Genomic DNA, 21,763 nt, shown 5'->3' on the forward strand with positions numbered 1-21,763 from the left:
TTACCTTGCTTTCCCCACACATTCTCTCAAAAGGCGCCGGTTGACAAAAACCCTCTTCCCACGAAGATACATTTGATTTTTTAAGCTCTCCCCTAAGGCCGACAATGGGTAATCCCATTGACTGATTTTAGACAGCGACTAGATAGAACAAGTGTGTTGCCGAGCTCCTCTGTTTGATTCGGATCGAAACCAAGAGTCGAACATTGTTGTGCAGGGTAGGTACTCCATACTTGGGCCCGTGACGGACCAATCATGATTAAGCAGCTGTGCTAGAACACCGTCTGACGTCATGGAATTCCGCAGAAAATTAAGTGCCGGAACATGATTCCGAGAGAATTCATACGCGCGCGGCAGACCCACAATGATTGATAAGGACCCGCTTTCCGTGTGGGATGTTTTACGCTGAGTAATTCCTTCCATCCAATCATGATGACAAATTTGTGAGTCTGGTCACGCAACACCATGGTCTTCTCCGCATTTCACATCATACCGTATCGACTCGACAAATTGATAAAACCTGGTGGGTCCTGGCACCCCTGCTTCATGCAAGTTCTATTCCTCATACAGTTAGTATGAGAATCAGAACACAACGTCAGCTCATCTCCCCCTCTTCCTTGATTTTGGCAAATTCCTCGCGTCACGGCCGCCGGCATGCCCCAATCGAGGCCATCGCCGGTGTGCGGCTTCATTGATATCGTCTGTATGTGCAGAAGTGAGGGCATTCCCAACGGAAGCTAACCAGGGCCAAATAGACGTCACACACGACTTTGAACGCGCCGAACCCTTCGAGATCAGACAGACCTACCGCCTCGAGTACAGGCAGCCCCTCCTCGCCCGGTTAAAATATAGGGATTTCCCTAGCAAAAGAAGGCTATTACTACGGTTGGGTTAGGGTGTGAAGTAGTTAGGCTGCCGATGATGTCTTGAGCCGGGGAAAGGTGTGTTTTTTTGCAAGGTCGATAGAGACGACGAAGGACAAGTCAATAGCTAAGGTACAACTATAATACATGATTCAGGCTCTTCCTCCACTGTAATCGGGGCCTCGGCAGTAGTCCCATCGGTATATTTCCTCATCAGCCGTCTCACAATATCATCCTTATTCCCACCCACCAAAAAGTCCAAGCCCCTTGGCCATTGTCTTCAGCTGTTCCTTCTTTAGCTGCATGAGACCAATATAAAGGTCCTCTGGGGTGTTGTCTTCGTCCCCCAGCTAACATAAGCTCCTCAAAGTCCGTGAGGGTATTCACAACTTCTTCCTCCTTGACGATAATCTCCTCAGCAGTCTCCCAACCCGTAAAATCGATCTCGTCGATGTCTTTGATGTGTATGAGGTGGTCTTGGCTCCCGTCGGGTCTCACACTAATACCGCAGGTTGTAAATGACTTGGCAATCATCTCAGGGCGTTGGGCAAGTCGTTGAATAGCCCGTGAGACGACCCATGTTGTCATTATCCTCTTATCCTTGACGGACCACTCTGTCTGCCCTTGGGCCTCCTTATTTATCATGTAAATAAGGGTTTCTTCTCGTAGCAAGTCCTTCAATGGTCTGTTGACGGACACGTCAAGCGGTTGAAGCTGACCCGTACAGCCCGGCGGGATAAGCGCCCTCGTCACCTTCTGTTGCCGTAGCTGGTCTGTGACTTTGTCAGTCTTGTGAAATGTGGCGACGTCCATTACGAGAAGGAAGTCTCGTGTTTTCGCCTGTACGTCCGCTAATTCGTCCTTAATCCAGTCATAAAATAAGTCCTCATTGTTGTACGCTGTCTCATTGTACGCGACAGTCACGTCTGGTGCGTAAAGATGGCCCTCATCTGCGAAAATCCTGCCTTTTGGGCCGGCGGTGCCGTGGAAGATGATCTTGGGCTTTAGTCGGAAAGACCCGTCGGCGAAGATGTACATGATCAGGGTGGCCTGTCTCTTGCTCCACCCGCTACGGTCGGTCTTGCCGGCCACGGTTTTGCCCCACGTAATTCCCACGTACTTCCATCGAGATATTCGAATGGAATCGGGGTCTCATCGACGTTTAAAGTCCATTTCTTCTCAAAGCGACGAACGGGCGAGTCGAGGATATAATTTATAGTCATTTTGGGTGACTGGTCGTGGCGCAATTGCAGTGTATTGGTGTTGTTAGATACCCGGCGGATAAAGCAGAGGAAGTTATTCGTGACAGCCCTGTATTCCTCAGGGCGACGACTTGACTCTTAGTGATCCGACGCTTGACGATGCCTCGCCGCCGCTTAAAGCCCAGCCACCAACCATTTGAGAATGTGAATACCTTCACTGACTGAGGGTATTTATCTTCCCAGATAATCTGGGCCTGTCTCCTGAACCATCCAGTCGTTACGATAAGCTTCTTGTCCCGGGCCTCCAGAAACAGCCGGAAAAGCTCCTCCTCGAGGTCCGGCCAGTGGGGGGAATAGCTTCGTTTCTTGATGTCAAGGGCGGCCTCCTTATCCCGTTTCCAACGGTATATTGTCTGCTCGGGAATTAAGAACTGGATTGAGGCTTCTTTGGCCAGTGGATGACGATAACCATTGACAGAAAAGTAGTGACCTGGATCGTATATCCTATGATGCTCTAGGAACATAAGGACCTCGACTTTCTTGCGTGGTGAGTATGTATTCTCACGGCGTTGCAGTGGTTTTGGAGGAGTATATTTCCGATGGGACAGCGGCTTCTTCTTTGGTCCTGATTTCCGAGGCGTAATATTGACTGACCGCTCCACAAGTGTCATTTTGACGGAAAAACGGGGTCATGATAGCTTCACATCGGATGAAAAAACAGGTGATTTACGTTGGAAGGGGGAAAATCCCTCAAACATTGCAAAACCCTGGTCTGATATTGCGGGGAAGAGCCTCGAGAGTTTATCATCACATACTAACTATATGAGGAATAGAACTTGCATGAAGCAGGGGTGCCAGGACCCACCAGGTTTTATCAATTTGTCGAGTCGATACGGTATATATATCTCTCTGACACACTCTCTGATCCTTCATTGAGCATCAAGTTTGCCCATCCTTGCATCTTATCCCTGTATCTTTGTTCTAGTTCCATATCTCAACCACTATCGACACTACATCATGGGTGACGCTTCAGTTTACTCCTACCCTTCCCCTCTGACTGGGTACGAAAGTGCTCCACCTTTGCCCGAGGAGAAGGCCGAGGACGGCAAGAGTTATGTGAATCCTCCGGCAGAGAAGCGCAGCGAGGCATACGACAAGTTTATCGCTCCTCTCGACCAGGGTATCCGAGGAGGCTTGTAAGTTGGAAGCAAGGCTATGATGGGTAGAGGTTGTTAACCACAATTTCACAGCGACCTTCACATTTACTATCTTCAGACCAACCCGGAACAATCCAAGTATGCCAATGAGTTGTGGCAACGCATCCGAAGAGAATGTAAGTAAAAATTCGAACAACACTATCCCGTAACCCCTGAGCTGACAAGATCTAGTTCCTGAACTCCGAATCTATCGCTTCTGGGATCGACCAATCGGACCTCACCCAATCGCCATGTTCGAGGTCAACGTCTTTACTCCCGCACAATTTGGCGCATTCGTCTCATGGCTTGCAATCTGGCGTGGACCCTTGTCGGTGCTCATCCATCCCAATGTCGTCCCAGAAGAGGGCGTCGATCGCAGGGCGTCAGAGAAGCGAGATCACTTGGAGAGGGCCATCTGGATGGGTGAGAGGTTGCCACTGGATGTCAGTCTGTTCAACAAGGGATGAAGGATGTGTTTTGTGGCGGATGAAAGGGTATATGGCGTATAAAGGAAATTGCGATTAACTGAACTTAAAAACGAGCACTCCTATCAATAAGACTTAACAATACTGAACAGCAAAGTGCATGCAAGAGTTTGAGCCTGATGACTTTATCGGGAAGTTTCGCCATCCTAGCTGCTTACTATTAGTACAGAGCCTCACTCGGGCGGCTAACACTGTGATCGCTCTTAAGCCAGGAAGAAAGCTGCAGCCATGGCAGCTAACCCGACCAAGGTATATCTCCCGATATCCATAGACTAAGCACTGTTAGAAGCTTCAGTCTTGCCACACAGTTGATCACTATCTTCGCCTTCGCCAAGCTGCTGTATCACGTTACCCACTTTGTTACATAAAGCATTGTGGTTTGATTTTGATCCAGAGGCGGCTGGATGACCGGCAATAAGCTGCGACTACCTATAATTTGACAAATAATAAGAACGCAATTTAAAAGATCACTATCAAGCGACCAGAGTTCCAAGTTATCAGCCCAAGCCCTCACCTGAGGCAATAATAAAATAACCCGGCTTAAGCTATGTCAAAGAGAACATACTAAGCCATAGAGTAAACAAGGTTTAGAGAAGTGAAAAAAAAGAGAGCAATCTTGAAATCCGGCAATTGAGAACCATCCAAAACCGAGTTACTTCAGTGCCGCTAGGACTAACACTTATGCCGACTCGTGACAGTTACCTTATTCAAGTGCGAATATCCTTGATATGTTAGCTTCTGCTATGAGTTGAAACGGTCCGTGAGCTACATACCTCTTTACTCATCGCCGGAGGCAGCATCATCGGAGGCAGCATCATCGGAGGCAGCATTCTCGGAGGCAGCATTCTCGGAGGCAGCATCATCGGAGGCAGCATCATCGGAGGCAGCATCCTCGGAGGCAGCATTCTTGGAGTTAGCATTCTTGGAGCCACCATGGCCCCAGCCACCATGGCCCCAGCCGCCATGGCCGGGCGGCTTGTAGTGTGTCTGGGTTGGCTTATGGGGCTTGGTGACCGTGGTAGTTGATTTGGTGACCGTGACGGTGGCCGCTGGCTCAGTGACCGTGATGGTGCCCCTGTGCTTGGTGACCGTGACGGTGCCCGCTGGTTGAGTGACCGTGGTGGTACCCCTTGCCTTGGTGATCGTGACGGTGCCCGCTGGCTGAGTGACCGTGGTGGTGCCCTTTGGCTTGGTGACCGTGACGGTGCCCGCTGGTTGAGTGACCGTGGTGGTACCCCTTGCCTTGGTGATCGTGACGGTGCCCGCTGGCTGGGTGACCGTGGTGGTGCCCCTTGCCTTGGTGATCGTGACGGTGCCCGCTGGCTGGGTGACCGTGGTGGTGCCCTTTGGCTTGGTGACCGTGATGGTGCTTCCTGGCTGAGTGACCGTGGTGGTGCCCCTTGCCTTGGTGATCGTGACCGTGACAGTTTTGCGCGGCGGGTAGTAATCGCCAGGAACAGCGAGAACAAGTGGCATGGAAACCAAGGGTGCAAGAAGAGTGAAGAACTTCATTTTGAAGGATAAACCAACAGGCTGAGATGTGTGATGCAAAAGTTGGTTTGCGGCTCTGAACAAGTAGTAAGAATCAACTTAAGGCCTGAGTCTAGGATGGGGAACAACAGCTCGTAGGATACCGAGGGGATCATCCTATATATAGACAATTTGTTGTTTCATTATCTCCTCGTACCATTGCAAGATTATCTCTGGACGAGAATCGGTAGCTAGATGGGAAGTTCACAAAAACTATCAAAGCGCTGCTTGCACACTTCGCGTTGTACATTGTTGGCAAAGGTTAGCATCCACCAGGATCTCAGTAAGTTCAGCCAAAAACTCGTACACCGCGTTGAGATGGTTGATGCGATTCGAAACGCGGCAGGCCGAGTGCGTAACAGCGCATGGGGCTACTGTTGAAAACCTCGTATCTCGATTATAGGACTGAACGGCAAAGGAGGCATTCCCATTTTCATCCGTGAGGTCGGTGTCATCGTTGATAAGGTTGATGCAGCTGGAGTAAAGCCTTTAGTTGCAGACCCAGTTGGGGACAGTATAAGGTTTTCTTGTGTTACACAGCATTAGGTGTTTAGAAATTGCACTTTCTGTGTAGATATTATACGACTTTTTGCTACTGTGGCTAGGCTCTGAGAATACGCCACACTGAAACAATAGCAACGGGGATAAGCTCTAGCCACATGTCCAATACTGTACGCTTGCTGGTCATCCACGTATAACTGGAGGGCTGTGGCGCCTGCAGTTACCTGTTGCCAGATGTATCCAGTTGGGTGGTTCACAGCGAATTGCAACGAGCCGATATCGGCTTTAATGTTATCCCTCCGCCTTCGTCCTCCCAACCAACTGATGAACAGTCCTCCGTACTTGGTTGGATGTACCCCTCGAGTTGGATCGTCTTCGCCGATCACTGTACTGGCTCGATGTAAGTTACGCCAACAAGCCCGTAGTCTACCTAAGAAAGACCCATAGCACTATATTTTCGGTAATCTTTCAACAAACAACCATTGCTTGCAAGTGTGACAAAGTCAGGGTCGTGCTTCCGATACGAAACGCAGACTCCGACATCACGTCATTCACATGTACCCTTAATGGACGTCGGTATCACCATGAAACCATCTCAGGCCCGAGGCTTGAGAACCTCAACAGGTTGATGAGGAGTCACTCATGGAACTCATCAGGCCGCAGCCACCAACAATATCCTTCAATGCTTGCTGACGGAACCATGACTGTGTCAAGTGTGATGATGGCAAGCCCAGATGTTTCCATCGCCCCAAATCGGATTGAGATCGCCGATATGAGCACCGCGAATTGGACTCATGGGATAGCGAACAAATGAGTCCGTTGCTACTAACATGCGGCTCGGCCTCAGCCGCCCGGCCCACCGTCACGCTACTACCGCACACAATGGTGTCATCTATCTCTATTCAGACGATCAGATTGAGGCACTGCGAACCTTTTGGACATGATCTCACAGAGGTGGCGTGGCTTGGCTTGCAACTCTCCTTATCCTCTGTCTTCAAACATTCCCTTCTGAGACCCTTGCGGCAGGTTCGAGGGGCATAGCTCAAGTCCGACGATGCGTAACCTCGATTAGGTGAGTCCGCTGGTGGATGGGCTAGGGCCATGCCCCTTGATTGTGATTCCATGAGGTATCTTTGGAAGGTTACGATCCTTGAGCGGTTGCGGTCTAGTTCTATTGGAATTATGGATAGATAGTGTAATAGGAAAATGCAAACGTGTGATTCTGTATTGGTCGCCTGATGCTTGGTGTCTTGCGATTGAACGGGCTGGGATCGCGACATGGAGCCTGGTGGATTTCACGTTGCCGAGGTCCTACCATTTTTTTCTTGTTCTCAGCCTCAACGCTGCCCTCAACTGAACCTTGATCTCGTACCTGCAGGCTAGAAAATGCAGGGGCAATGTGACATCAATCTCTGCGGTATTTTCGTGAACATCTCGTGCCACTGGAAATGGTGCGTGTGCAGGAAGCCTTGGGGTTACCTCCCTGACAAGCATGGAGCATTGAGCTGAGGGGGTAGCCAATTAGCTACTCAGAAAGTAACCTTTGATGCCATCCTCCGCATCCTGACGCCATTGTGGCTGTTCTGGTGAAATCAAGTTAGCCTCGAGCCACCGGAGGCCAAGGGCCGGGTTTAGAACAATAGAGGCCGCAACAAATGAAGGCGACTTGTTCATGTGTGCGCGTCGACATGTTCGAGCGCGGTCGAGTGGGCATCGTACCAAAATATTGCAAGCACCTTGTCTGCCCAAGCTTCGCCAACCTTGTTTTGACGCTTAGGCCTCGACGCTGCGCTTGAAAACCTTGCCCACATACTAGTTAGTCAACCCACACGTAGCTTGAAACGTGGCGCGGGAGGCTATCCTCTTTGAGCTGCTGCCGCAACCCAGCATGTCCATCCACGGTCACATTTAGGACTAATCTAATATTTTACATCTTTTCAGCGGAGATCCTCTTACTGTGATATTTATAATCGGTGTTTTTGCCTCTGCTCGTTCTTCCTCCTAAAGCCCTATTACTTGCATATTGGGCCAAGGTCTACCTCACTCGGGCGGCCAACACTGTGATCGTCCTTAAGCCAGGAAGAAAGCTGCAGCGGTGGCAACTAACCCAACCAAGGCATATCTCCCGACATCCATAGACCAAGCACTGTTGGTTTCAACCACCGGAGACGACGCAGCTGGTCTTTCATGCGCCGCGCTCAAGCTCCCTTCAGATACAGAAGTCTCCTCCACCTTTGAGCTGGTCGCCGTTGAAGTTGCGGATGCCGGAGAAGGAGTGGTCGGGTTCTCAAGCTTGTCGATGCCCTCGGTGATGACAGCAGGAATCATGAGAGATGCCAGCTCCGTGTTGGTGGTGATGAGAGAAGTCAACACAGTCTTGCCCTTGCTGCCTTCCGAGGCAATGTCGATGTGGCAGGTGGCGGCACCCTTCTCCCTGTCGAGTTTGCACGCAAGGTCTTCAGAGCTATGGGCGAATAAATGTCAGATCGAAAATTATACAAACAGGTGGAATTCAGTTTGAAACTTACAAATAGCCAGCCTCTTTATCCCCAGCGAAAGAGTACTGAATGGAGAGGGTGGATGGACCCTGGACCACCGTCTGAGTGCCAAGTATGTGACACTGCACATTTTCGACATGCTCGCCACAGTGAAGAGCGAATGTCGTGACCTCGGGATTGGCATCAACAACCGCGCCGTACATAGTCTTGATTCCTTCCACTGGGAAGAGTATGTCCAAGGTGGTAGTCTGCGCAACAGCCATCGCGGCTGACGCGAGGAGAATAGAGAGTGAAGATGACATTTTGTGATTATAGGCCAAGACAGAATAGACGACTGTAGGATGTAGTGAAGTTTGAAATCGTTGGGGCACCACGTAGTTATGAGAACTCGCTTCCTCGTCAATACCTTGTTGGCTCACTATCGGAACTAGAACCTTCACGAGTAGCAGGGATGAATGCGCCACGTTCAGGTGTGTTTCTCGCCTAATTGGTGTACGCACCTAATAGTTTAATCCCTCTTAGTTGAAGCACCTTGATGACTTGAGCTGATAGCTGAACAGCTTGGACTGGGGAGCCGATATAGCCGTATCTGGCGCCACAAACGAGATAAGTAAACATATTGTTCCTTCACCCAATAGGCGCCCCATGCTACATGCGGAAGAGTGGGAAAAAGCCTCCTAGCTTTGTTCAAGTAGTCTTAGTCGTAGAAGAACAGAAAGGGCGCCATTATCAAATGTCAAAATCCACCGCGAATTGTAAGAATTGGTTAATATTGCAAGGATCAAGGATGAAGTGCCATCTATTGAAGCCAAGCCAAGAGCACAACTCCAAAATCATAGAGCGGGAAGGCCATGAAGGCTGGCTGTCGGATCTGTATCAATATCTTCCTTTGCAATGAACATGCATTTCCCCCTATGCCCGAACTAACGCTCAATGAGGTTGGAGCAGAGATTCATGACACAAGTGAGCTTGCTGTCATACTTGATCTCACCCTCCAGCACATCACTTGCAGGCCCAAATCTGTTCCACACTGGGATAAACTGCCCATTCTCCATGTTTCCGAATCTGCTGAAAGCTGCCTTGAGAACTTCATGCTCGGAAATTTTGTCCACATCTCCTGGCTTGACAAGCTCGGGCCCAGAGATGTAGTCCTTTCCTTGCTGGGTTCTAGTTGAGATGATACCTAAAGTACTTGCTTTGAAGCAGTAAGTGATCATGACTGCCAAACCTGCAGCCAGGGCTGTGGCAATACTGGAGCCAGTTGACTCTTTGGCTGAAGAAGTCTTGTCAGCTAGATAGAGAGGCAAACTGTTACCCCCGCTAGTGTTTACGCTCACGCCAGGGAAGATGAAGTCGTTGTCCTTTCCAGCGTGACCGTAGGCACTTCCATCATCATGGGCTGCGCCAATGAGGAAGAATCGCTGACGTTTGTAAGCAGATGGATAATGCTCTGTCGCGTTAATCTGGTCTGATGACGAGCAGAACATGAGAACCTTCTGCCTGCAGGCTCTCTCTAGCACGGCGTCCAGCAGCTGTTTTTCTTTGCTTCCGTCTTCGGGAACGGGTATCGTCCAAGACATGGAGATGATGGATGCCTTCTTTTCCAGGGCAGCCTCAATGGCCTGAAATATCGTTAGTGCCTGTGTTGAGAAAAAAGCTATTGCTGACTCACAAAAGCCGCAGAAGCAGCGTCAATTGTCGAGTGCCCCTTCTCGGGGCTGATATGTGTCTTGAGTCGAATCGAGTAGATATTTGCCATAGGACAGACCTTCAGGATCATTCTGGCCATCTCGGTACCGTGGCCCTTGGCAGAGATATAATACTGCCCAACACCTCCATCCTGGTAGTCAAACGTCTTGCCCTCAATGGCGCGACCAGAAACGGCCGGATCACAAGAGTCAACGCCATCATCGATGAGCGCGACAACAACGTCCTTGCTCAACTTTCCAAGGTCAGTCGCGGCTTGACCATCAACGACTGATGCGCCTTGCCCGAGTCTTTCTCGGGACAACTCGCTCGTGTCTTTCCAGAAACGGCTCATACACCCCGAGAATCTCTCCATGCAGGTCAACCACTGATGTTCAGTGACTGGGTTCGTTCTCGCAGATGTCTTGGATGAGCCGCTTAACACCTGAATCTCAGTTCCCTTCTTCCCTTCTCTTGCAATGACCTCGATTGTGTGCTCAGGAGGAGGTGGCGCTACCAAAGGTGCACATGGATCCAACTGTTCCCGAGGATCGGCAGCTCCCGTTCCTCACCTGGCTTACCAGCCAAGAGGCATACAAAACTTTTAACGGCATGATGGGACCACATGCGCTGTACCTCGAAGGTATTGCCGGAGACTCAAAACGGACTGCCATGCTCACTCAGCACATATACGCCAAGTACGAGTACGAATACCTAAACATCTGGGGAAAGGATTTGGGATGCTCTGCCTTCTACTTCGAGTTCAACAAACATGACAGCCGATACAACAACATTAAGTCCATGCTCATCTCCTTCATCAACGACATGGCATGGCACAACTGGCGGAAGAGCCCCAACGGTCCAGTCATCCGCACAGTGCTTGAGAACCTGGGATACCACCACCGCTGGTCATTACCGGGTCTCTTTCAGCTGTTCACTTTGATCAGGCAGTGTCCGTGCGCGAACACGTGCGCGATCTTCTTGAGCTGTTTCGATGAATGTTTGGAAGATGAGCGGACGTGGTTCCTAACTAGAGTCATGGAGCAGTTTGGCTACAATGATTGGAACTACCGCATTGTCATCACAACTAGTGGTCCTGACAGTTCGATCAAGAAGTTCATCCCCGAGTCTCAAGTCTTGTCCATGCAAGACTGTCCCACGGGGCCAAAGGGATACGCAATCGACGAGAGGAACCTCGCTATGTCTGAGATTGGGTCAGCTCTGCAAGATTTATTCAAGAAATGTCCATTTATGAAAAAACATGAAACGCAGATCAAGTGTCTCATGGATGAATGCAGCGGTGCACCTCATCTTGGTCATAGGATCATTGACTGGCTGGGTGACTATGGCCGGAGAGCAGCCCGAATCGCAGACATCGGCGAAGAGATCAGCAAACTACACCCAGTCACACCAGAGAATGTCCTGCGCGTCTTTATCGAAAGTCAGCCCAGAAGAAGGCAGCTCTTAGGAGACAGACCCTACCAATGGGTCAAATACGCCATGGAGCCATTCACGATTGAGGCTCTGGGCCACGCAATCGCTGCGGTCACACTCTATCCGCGCAGTTCACCAGAGAATTTTGACCACGCGCGGCTCGCCGAGGACATTTCAAGTATCTTCTGCGGAATCATCATCATAGAGAATGGAGAGGTCAAGTTCTCTCATCCCTCATTTTACTCGGCTGGGTCAAACCATGAGGAACCCGCAGATGCTCATTACCAACTAGCTGCCGCTTGCTTACGATACTTGACGCACCATGAAGTGCAGGAGAAATATTCCAAGTTTTCTTTCAACAAATACGACGGAGACATACTCCAGCGTCCCCTCATTATTCCTCGAGACGATTTTCTTGAATATGCTGTGCGATTTTGGTCTGAGCACTATCGACTCTGCCGCCTGGCTCTATCTCCTTACGACCCCCAATCGACTGGATGGGGAAAAATATTCCTCCAGGACAAAAAGGAGTTCCAACGATGGTCCGAGGCTTGTTATCTTCTTTCAAACCCATTCACGCGCATTCAGCGAAGCTACCTCTCTCTCCTTTGCCCGTCATAGCCGCACTGGGATTGCAAGACCTTGTCAATATGCTGATCTCGGACAACAAGGGCTCTAAGTGGTTCCAGCAGGACCTATGGCTGGCGATCACAGAAGCGTCACGGAATGGCCATGCAGATGTCGTTGGCAGACTCTTGAACGAGGTTGAAGAGATTGAAGACTCGGCGCTGAGAGATGCCATCTTTTGGGCTGCGTCCGTTGGGAACGAGCAGACAATGATTCAGCTTCTGGAAAAGGTTGAATCGCCTCGGAGCTTTCCTTGGCCTGGGAATATCCTTTTCCGTGCTGCATCTGCTGGACTTGAACCCCTGGTCTCGGCTTTGTGCGGGTCTGGTTACGATCTGAACGAATGGAACGACCAATTCCGCTACACAGCTCTGCAAGCAGCCATCTTCTGGGGTTATTACCATGTGGCAAAAATCTTGGTAGCCTCTGGAGCCGACCTAGCTATCCGGGACACCGACGGCAGGACTCCCTTGCTCATCGCTGCTAGGTTTGGTCAGCCAGAGATGGTGCAGTTGCTCCTCGATCACGGCGCCGACATCAACGACAAAGACAATGACAGCTACTCGGCTGCACACACGGCTGTTCATGCAGGCCAGTTTCAAGCGCTCGATTTAATCCTCAAAGCTGGGGCAGACGTCCACTCTAGCGACCCCGAGGCCGATCTACCTCCCCCCATCACTCTTGCAGCGAGTCTCAACAGTAGAGAATGCATTCGTGTGCTTTTGGAACACGGAGCAGATGCACGGACTCCATCGAGCATTGGATCCCCTCTCTGCAGTTGCTGCGACACAGTTCAGACGATTGAGACCTGTCGCTTGCTTCTCGAGCACGGAGCAGATCCAAACGAGTCTTCCGAGGAAAGGGTCATGCCTCTTGTTCGCGCGTTGGGTTCCCAGAGCAAAGAGATGATCAATCTCCTGATTGAACACGGCGCCAAGCTCGACACTTTCGATCCGTGCGAAAACCTGCATGTCAGGACACCATTGTCAAACGCCGTTTGGCAGTGTTCTGTTGACATGATAGAGTTCCTTATCGAGAAAGGAGCCTCGGTCAACTACGCCCCTGAGGGGACTCAATCTCCTCTGTTCGCCGCAGCTTATCAGGGGACAGACATTGAAAAGGCCAAGCTTCTCCTCAGCAAGGGCGCGGATATCAACTGGAAGTGGCTTAATAACTGGACCGTGCTGCACGCTTCCTACGACGCCCCCGAGTTTGTGTCACTCCTCCTTGACCATGGCGCGGATATCAACGCAATGAGTGACGACCATAGCACTGTCTTGATGATGGCCGCTAGATGGGGGCACATCAACACCATCAGGGCAATAATAGCACATGAGAGTCCGAAAGCAGACCTCGACTTGGAAGTCGACCCAGGTGATGTGGGCCGTTCATTTTCGGCTCTCTCTTTTGCCGTTGAGAACCAGAACTTCGACTGCGCTAGCCTCCTCCTCGAAGCTGGAGCCGGCCTGGCCGAGTTTATAGACCCAAAGCAACTTCTTTGGGGCTTTTCAAACCCACTGCTCGAAGAAAAGGTCCCAGAACTGCTCAGTTTCATGAAGCTCTGCCTCCGGCAAGGGACAGATGCCAGTGAGGTCGATGAAGATAAAAACACTGCACTGCACTGGTTGAAGCAATATACCCCAGTGCAGGTCGTCAAGCTACTGATCGACTCGGGGGTCCCAGTCAATTCTCTGAATGACCAAGGTCTGACGCCGCTGGCCGTTGCCACCCAGGAGGGCAACGTCGCCGTGATGAAATACCTCATCACCAGAGGAGCCCGGGCAGATATCTACATCCCACACCTCGGAAGCCTTTTGCACATAGCCTGCCGCCAAGAAAAGGAAGTCGATGACGAAATCTACCTCGAAATGGTGCAAATTCTCGCCGACGCCGGAGCTGATCCCAATACTCCTGGTCCTTTACCTGCTGGCGAGCCTCTCTTATACACCACCATTCCTGAAAAGTCCTACTTGGCTCACCATCGCTCTGTTTTCAGATATCTTGTGAGCGACCTTCGTGTGGACGTCAACAAGGCCACCGACTCTGGAGAAACCCCCATCATCGCGTTAGCCAGACACCACAAGCTGAAGAAGCCGCGGTATCTCATTCGCCACGGGGGCGACATCAACGCCGCCGATAATGAGGGTCGACGCGCCATCCACTATTTTTCTGCTAATGCAGAGCCCTACATTGGATACAGGAAGATCCGCTACTTTGTCAAAGCCGGCGCTGATCTATGTTCCCCGGACAACTACGGGCGGACCCCTTTACACCTCGCAGTAGGCGGGGGAGACCCTGTAGAGTGTGCCAGGATAATTCTCAAAGCAAGTCACCAAGGTTTCAACATCGACTCCAAGGATATAGGTGGATGGACACCTCTCATGTATGCATGCAGGTCCGAAATAGCCGACTCCATGATGCTCAACATGCTCGTGAAAGAATACGGAGCTGATATCTGGCCCGTGAGCTACGACGGCCGGTGGTCAGCCCGGAAACTCGCCAATCTGGTCGCTATTTCGGACTATGATTGTCCACTCGAACTTTTGGAGCCTCCCGAGGACAAGAGGGAGCGCATCGGCCCAGACGGAGTCAAGCAAATCTGGGACCCTGCATTCCACACGACAACGCCAGAGGAGTATATCAACACAAGTTGTGAAAGCTGTCTATTGGTAAGTCGTCAAGTTTTATGTTTCCATGTGGTTACTAATATATCTTGTATCTATAGCCGAGTTCTGGCCAGTGGCATAGGTGTCGAGATTGTACTGAAGCTATCTGGTTCTGCTTCAAGTGCTTCCCGCACAGAAACGAGGTGCACGAAACAGGTCACACCTTCAAACGATGGACCTTTTTTATCGAGTCAGAGGACGAGCGGAGCGAGCACAGCGGCCAGGATGGCGAGGCGTCGGATGGTGAAGAATCCGATGCGTTTAGGGCGGGCTCCGGGTCTTCGGGGACCGAGGAGACTGACACTGAAACCGATGACGATGACGATGATGATGATGATGATGAGTAGATTGAAAGCAGCTGTTGTAGTTCATTCCAAGGCATTTAAGGCTGGGCTTTGGGTGTCGTTGCAACTCTTGGTGAACTTCACGTCAAGGGCTGGGTTAAAGTAGGGTGAACCGAATGTATGTATGTATGACCATGCCTATGTACAAAATTTCATGAGAAAAAAATGAATTCCCTCTCCTATTCCAGCTTTTTTAAATCTTCTTAAACACGGAAAGACTAGAAAGTGCTGCGCCAGGCCACGAAAACAGAGTGTTCGAGTTACAAGACGACCCGAGGGCCTGGTTGTTCATCCAAGCTGGCTCCCAGTAGTACAGTCCCCTTCCACGGTTAACCTTGCTCACAATACTAGCCACCTTTTCAATAAATTGAGTCTGGCCAGCGGCGGAAAACGGAATGTTGCGCATGTCGCTAGGGAAAGCCTGCGCAGGCGAAGGGCAAGAGGTAGGCCAGTTGAGCTCGCTGACAACGATTTCCTTGCCCCATTTGCTGGCCATGTTCTTCAACGACGTCTCAAGAGCCGAGAAGGTAGCACCAGCTCCGTAGAAAGGATAGTAAGAGACGCCCATCATGTCAAAGTCGGAAAGCTTGAGGGCTCCAGCGTTGAGGACGTTGGTGTAAAAGTACTCTTGAGTACCCCAGTCCCAACCCTTGTCGAGGTGGATCATGATCTTGGGCTTGGGGTTGAGGGAAGAATCCTTGATACCGAAGGCTGCGGAGTTGAGAAGTCGGCCGATGTTGTAAAATGACTTGGTCGAACCAGTAGGGAAGAGAAGACCAGCAGTGATCTCATTGCCGATGGAGATAATAGAGGGCGCGACGCCAGCAGATTGAAAGGCGTTGGAGACTTGGAGTGTGTAGTTGTAAAGTCTCCAAGAAAGGTCATCAATACCAGTCGGCCAACCAGAAGGAATCTTTTGGTTAGCCGGATCAGCCCAGGTGTCGCTGAAATGCAGTGTAAGGTAAACACTCAAGCCAGCAGCCTTGGCACGCTTGGCAAGCTTGAGGTTGTAGTCGAGGTTGTAATCGCCGTTGGATGGGTTCACCCAGACGCGCTGTCGGACTGAGTTGACGCCGTTGGCAACCAGGATCTTTTCGAGGGACTGCGATGAGCCGCCGTTGGTGTACTTGATTCCCTTGGCTTCCTCGAGGAGCAGGGAAGACCAATCGACACCTCGATAGGTCAAGGCCGAAAGGGCCAGAGAGCAATAAGAAACGAATGCCAAGAACCGAAGAGCCACCATCTTGTCGTCCGTATAGGTCCGGTGTCTATCAATCAAAGAAAGACCATTCGTTTCAACCAGCGACCACGTCTTTTAAGTAGTCTCGGATCACGGACCTAAAACCCCGTGGTCCGATTTTGGCATGTAACATTGCGACTAGGATGTGTGTTTCTCCTCCAATCAAGGGTCCATATACGTCGCGCTATAGTGTTTCACTGCTTTTTTTTCCGTGAAACTCAAAGTCCTTAATAATGCCTCGTATCAAATAGGGAGACACGTTAGCTTCGGATATAGGACCAGATGAGTAGGTGGCCAATCGGAGGTTGTGAGTCCGTTGCAGGACTGGCTCCTCCGGCTCACACCGCCATGAAATATGGTGTGTCTACCACGGAAAGCGCGGCTTCATGGACATTCTCGAGATCAGAAAGCTTATTTAGAGCCAGCCATGACGACTTGGGAATTTTGTATCACCAAGATGAGCCCGAAATGTCGCGTCAACTTCCTGACATAATGCTGGCAGGGTCAACTATTTCTTGATGAAATCAAGAGAATTAATTGATACAGTGTCTTTGACAAGGGCAGCTGGGCTATTCCTTAATGGTCTAGCTAGTCTGTCACACCCGTGATCGATGAATGCAGATCTTTGAGGTTGCATCCGCGATCCGCACCAATGACTGCCGACATCTGAACGGCAGATTCGGCTGGGTTGATTCGTGTCTTTAGATTCCCGAGCTTTATCGGTGTCATTTCATTTCCGGGGAAGGACCATCTTTTCCTTTCTAGTCACCTCTCAAACTTAGAAAAATGAAGTTGCAGGACGTCAAAGATCGAGGTGCTTAATTACGGCCTCTCCCTCAAGGCAGAATATTACCGTGCTCATCAACTTAAGTCTCCGGGTTAGACTATAAGTAATAAACCATCTCTCTTTAGTCCTGCATGATTCAGATATCCGAGGTTTGCGTGCGAGTAACAGTTTCTATTTAAGTCCAGGCTGACAGGTCATAAATCGAAAATGTTGTTAAAATGAAGGCCGTGAACAGAATCCCAATCATCAGTGTTCTGAGTCCTGCTCAGCTGAGTCACGTGTTGAAAACTTATTTTGGTCCTCTGGGCTTTGCTTGGTTTCATTGAAACAAGCGTCCTTAAGTTCTATAGTTGCATTTTCCCACGACGAAGAACTCACCTCTCAGAGGCATGTTCAATCTGGAATAACTTAGAATATACGTCATCCAATATACGGCGTCTTTATTGCATATTAATTGTCCTGATAACGTACATGATAAGCATGTGCACCAAACAAGTATGTGCACCACTTTTCCTATACCCATAAGATAGAAGCCGCAATAAAAACATCATAAACCATTTGATCAATTAAAACTACTCACTATACTCTTCCCCAGACGTCTCAATCACTACCTGACACGTTCTTGCATTATGACCGGGCTTGCCGCAGACACCACAATGCCGAACCCCCGGTCGCGCCGACCTTCCTTGACCACCACATCTCGACGATTCCGCCACTACCTGCGCATCAACATCCATTTGATCAATTGCTTGCCTTCCTTCCTCTACCGTCATTACCCCTCTTCTCCGTAGTCTAGTCCTTTTTTTGCCCTCCGGCGCCGGCTTAGTATCTCATTTGCCTGTTCAAGGTCTTTGACCCTAGCCTCGAGTAAGGCAAGCTTATGCATGACTATCTTTGTTCCCTTAGAAGAAGACCGTATAGCTTCTAGAATTGACTCTGGGGAGCTGCTTTTTGTGCGTTATAACTCGTCTCTCGAGGTAATCTGACTGAGATTGAGCCTCAAGCACGGTCTTTGGGGTCTTTGAGACCCAAGGCGTCAAGGGTTCAGCCACCTCCTCAGGCGGCGTTGGAGTCCGTAGCTGCACATCAAGCTTCGAGACGACACTTTCCGCGTCAAGAGGAACAAGACCGGCTCCTCTGAAGGCTGATCTGATATTTCTTTCTGTCATAGTGGCCTGAAATGCGGCGTGGAAGGCCGGAAAGAACTCGGTCTTTGAAACGTGGGTTATAGAGCATCTGATCAGATGCTCTATTTCTCGACCGTAAGCGTTCTTAAGCACGCTGAAGCACCCGACGTCAAGGGGCTGAAGTAGATGAGATGAATGAGGCGGCATACAGAGCGTGATAATGTTGTTATCCTGGCAATATCTCTCAAAATCGATAGAATGATGACTTTCATGGCCATCGAGGATCAAGAGACGATAGACACCAATTGATCGATTGGTTGTGCACCGGTCAAAGTGCTTGAGCCACTCGAGACCAGTCTCGTTATCAGTCCAGCCATTTTGGGTCGTCGCAATAGCCCAATCGCCCGGGAGGTTGCTTTCTCGGTACCAGTTGGCGAGGTGATATTGGCCCGCGCCGATGATGAACGGCGGGATCGCCCAGCCTTCGGCATTGATCGCTTGAATGACTGTAATCCATTCCCGGTTTCCAGGCTGCACTGATTTCGGCTTTCCACGCCTATCTGTGCCTGTGACGACCATTCCGCTTTGAATTATACCCATCATAAAGCCAGTCTCATCAAAGTTATAGATATCTTCTAATCGGATGCCGTACTTCGCGATTACGTTCGCCACAACCGTAAACCAGTTACGAATAATAGCTGGATCTTCGCATTTGGCTCTCTGGTAGTCGTACTTCCGAAAAAAACGCGTCTTAAGGTCTAGGTGTCGCTTAACGAAGTTGGAAGCCCAGCGCTTGCCGACGGGTAGCGCGTCGCGGTCGGCGAGCAATCGATTGGCCATTTCTTCAACACTACGCAGTCGCGGGGGAAATCCTCGCGAATCCAGGTCGAGAATGAACTGAATAATGATCTGTTCCTCTAGATTAGATAGTTTGCGTGATTTAGGAATCCAATCGCGTCGAGATTGAATGCCATTGTGCCGGCGACGTAAGGCCCAATAGTTAACTTGGTATAGCCTAGCAGCGCCTCGGAGACTTAAATTTGGGTTATTTTGGAGCGCTTGAAGCGCAAGAAGGATTTGACGTTCAGAATAGGGTTGAGGCATGATTTTTGGTTGATAATTAATTGATCAAATGGCATTGGTGATGATTGAGGGATTTTTGGTGCACATACTTGTTTGGTGCACATGCTTATCATGTACGTTACCACTGAAAGAATCAAGGAAACGTTGTTCGTTGAGTTGACAGAATTGCCACTTACCCTAGGGCTCGAACAAGTTCATGTCGTGCAGTGAGGAGCAACTCTCAGCCGGCATAAAGGTGACGATACATAGCAACTTGATTTTGAAAATATGTCTCTTACGCCCAGATGCTTCAAGTTCAACCCGGACGACACAAGGAGGCCCCGACGGCCGACGCTGAACTCCCCCATCAATCAACCCCTGTTTCAGTTAAACGGTAGAACATTCAAGGAGTGCATTACAAATTAAACGGTCTTGGCATTAATTAGGGAATTATTTGTCTAGATTAGTCCGTTTTCAGACTCCGTGATATGCTTTTGTAACAACACCCAGCTCAATCTCACTCGCGGGTTTATCCCCATTCGTGCTGCTCGCCTGGCCATGCTCCTCCCCAAACGCCGCCCTGTCGAGTCCGGCTTGCGTTTCTGTCGGTGAAGAAACCCGACGACCAGTTTCCAACTCATTCGTCGTAACAGTGACTTCGTTCTTCTGGTAAATCTTGAGTGGAATGCTGTCTCCGCTGTTGATCTGTTCCTGACTCTCCGAGATGCTGAGTCCTGGCTCATGGCTTGTCCCCAACCTCGTTCTTCGTTCCTCACGTGTAACGCTGGTGAGATTTCCGTAGTTCGACCTGAAGCGGGAAGTAGCCTCGCCGGTGCGCTGGCCTGACGATTTGCCATATCTGGCAGCGAAAGAGCCCAGTCTGAAGACGCGTTGAAGTAGTGTCCATGTGAGGGGAAGGTTGGCGGTGATGATGGCTGTGGACACTTCGCGGATGTACCAGTAGATCCACTCGCTGCCGTATGGATCTCCAAGACTGTAATATTTGCTGAGAGCAGCTGCCAGGATCTGATTCGCAACCCGAGTTAGCAAGACCCGGAAAACCCAAACAGCCTGAAAACTTACCGTGAAGATTCCCAGTGCGAAGACAGCGCACAGGACAACCTTTCTCTTGATGGCAAGCTGCGACTGCAAAAACACCGGCATCGGAAGGGCGATAATCATAATGTCGGAAGAAATGTTCATGACGGCGTTGGTAATCATGTGATTGGTCTCTGCCGAGCAGTTCACTAGATCCAAAGTTAGTCGAATGAACATGCAACAGTGGCAACGTCGGATGTTCTTACAATCTTCAGGCGGAACTTGCCAGTAGTGGCTGAAGGGTCTGCACCAAGCGGCAAACCACAGGATCTGCATCACGACGAATCCCAAGACCACGTATCCGGTAACGATCTTGACAAAGAAGTTTTGCCGCAAACTCAAACTTTGGTATCATTAGTATGGTATCGTCAATAGGAAAGGGAGAAACACTCACGTCAGTCGGCCGTACATGAACAAGAGACAGCCCTTGACTCCCCAAAGCGTAAACATCTGCATCTGCTCAGTCACCAAGACGAGCTTGGATCCATATTGCCTGTCGGCAATGTTTTGCTTGTCATTGAGATCAACCTTTTCTCCGGGCTGGATGAGGTTGGTTGGTGTATAGGTCAACACTTTGACAATGACCAACAATATTGTGTATGTGATCTAAAAATTGTTAGCCTCATGAAGAATGGGGTCGTCTCTGTGGGAGGTTACCATCGTGAAAACCATGAGGTAATCATCAGCCAACATGTTCTTCCATGATCCCAGCAGCATTCTTCTCGAGATCCTAGATACGCGTTAGATCGGAAGCGAACCATCAAAAAAGCAAAAAAGCGACTCACATTCTCGAGAGAACCACCACCAGGGTCAGGGCGTACCACGCCCACATCTCAGTGTCGAGATTCGACATGTTGATCGACAGAATGCAACTTCACAAGCTGCCATCCAACAACTCTGAAAAACGGGACGCAAAACCTCGGGGCATGGGAGCAAGGGGGAAGCTGGGGATTTTGAGACCCAGATTTCAACACGCGTCAGTTAAGCTCGTTCCCACTGGGGCCAAAGTCCCACGATTAAGAATAGCAAGGCATGGCTTGAAAAAGACCCGGTTTTCAACACTCAGACCTCGAAAAGTCATCCCATCCAACAACGCCCGGACATTGTCGGCGTCCCCTGCGCACGGTTTTTCGTCCCCCTTGCTAGCGTTGACGGCATGTCGACCACCTGCCAACTGCGAGTCAGAGGCTGTTGATACCCGCCCACTAAATCGTTCTCGACGCCTGTGGAAGCTGGACCGAGCCCCGAGTTAGCGTCTCACGACACGCGCTATTACACAATTTGGGCTCTAATCCCGACTTATCAAACGCCACGAACTGGTGGGTTTCGGCCGGTTCGGATCAAGCTGAGGCAATTTGTTGGTTCACGTACGCCAGACGCAAACCCCTGGATGTCATCGTGGAGCCTCACAAAAGCAATA

General features: G+C 50.2%; 5 protein-coding genes across 5 annotated transcripts; 1 reads left to right on the top strand and 4 right to left on the bottom strand.

Moving 5' to 3' along the window:
* Positions 1-1,140: 1,140 nt before the first annotated feature.
* Positions 1,141-1,898, bottom strand: NCS57_00674800 (uncharacterized protein; the record flags this gene model as incomplete). The annotated part of the gene is made up of 2 exons (XM_053056627.1): positions 1,141-1,144; positions 1,216-1,898. 2 exons carry the CDS (start codon positions 1,896-1,898, stop codon positions 1,141-1,143), a joined length of 687 nt encoding a protein of 228 aa, XP_052912822.1.
* A 1,181-nt stretch (positions 1,899-3,079) lies between these two features.
* On the top strand, positions 3,080-3,725 carry NCS57_00674900 (uncharacterized protein; the record flags this gene model as incomplete). The annotated part of the gene is made up of 3 exons (XM_053056628.1): positions 3,080-3,258; positions 3,313-3,395; positions 3,451-3,725. The coding sequence occupies 3 exons, from the start codon at positions 3,080-3,082 to the stop codon at positions 3,723-3,725; spliced, it is 537 nt and encodes a 178-aa protein (XP_052912823.1).
* A 4,119-nt stretch (positions 3,726-7,844) lies between these two features.
* On the bottom strand, positions 7,845-8,574 carry NCS57_00675000 (uncharacterized protein; the record flags this gene model as incomplete). The annotated part of the gene is made up of 2 exons (XM_053056629.1): positions 7,845-8,238; positions 8,303-8,574. 2 exons carry the CDS (start codon positions 8,572-8,574, stop codon positions 7,845-7,847), a joined length of 666 nt encoding a protein of 221 aa, XP_052912824.1.
* Positions 8,575-15,222: 6,648 nt separating this feature from the next.
* Positions 15,223-16,272, bottom strand: NCS57_00675100 (Arabinogalactan endo-beta-1,4-galactanase; the record flags this gene model as incomplete). The annotated part of the gene is made up of 1 exon (XM_053056630.1): positions 15,223-16,272. The coding sequence occupies one exon, from the start codon at positions 16,270-16,272 to the stop codon at positions 15,223-15,225; it is 1,050 nt and encodes a 349-aa protein (XP_052912825.1).
* A 3,447-nt stretch (positions 16,273-19,719) lies between these two features.
* Positions 19,720-21,196, bottom strand: NCS57_00675200 (uncharacterized protein; the record flags this gene model as incomplete). The annotated part of the gene is made up of 6 exons (XM_053056631.1): positions 19,720-20,271; positions 20,329-20,492; positions 20,550-20,686; positions 20,738-20,949; positions 21,001-21,073; positions 21,129-21,196. The coding sequence occupies 6 exons, from the start codon at positions 21,194-21,196 to the stop codon at positions 19,720-19,722; spliced, it is 1,206 nt and encodes a 401-aa protein (XP_052912826.1).
* Between the last annotated feature and the right edge of the window lie 567 nt (positions 21,197-21,763).

Source organism: Fusarium keratoplasticum, chromosome 5, assembly GCF_025433545.1.
Source record: "Fusarium keratoplasticum isolate Fu6.1 chromosome 5, whole genome shotgun sequence".
Classification (NCBI taxonomy): domain Eukaryota; kingdom Fungi; phylum Ascomycota; class Sordariomycetes; order Hypocreales; family Nectriaceae; genus Fusarium; species Fusarium keratoplasticum.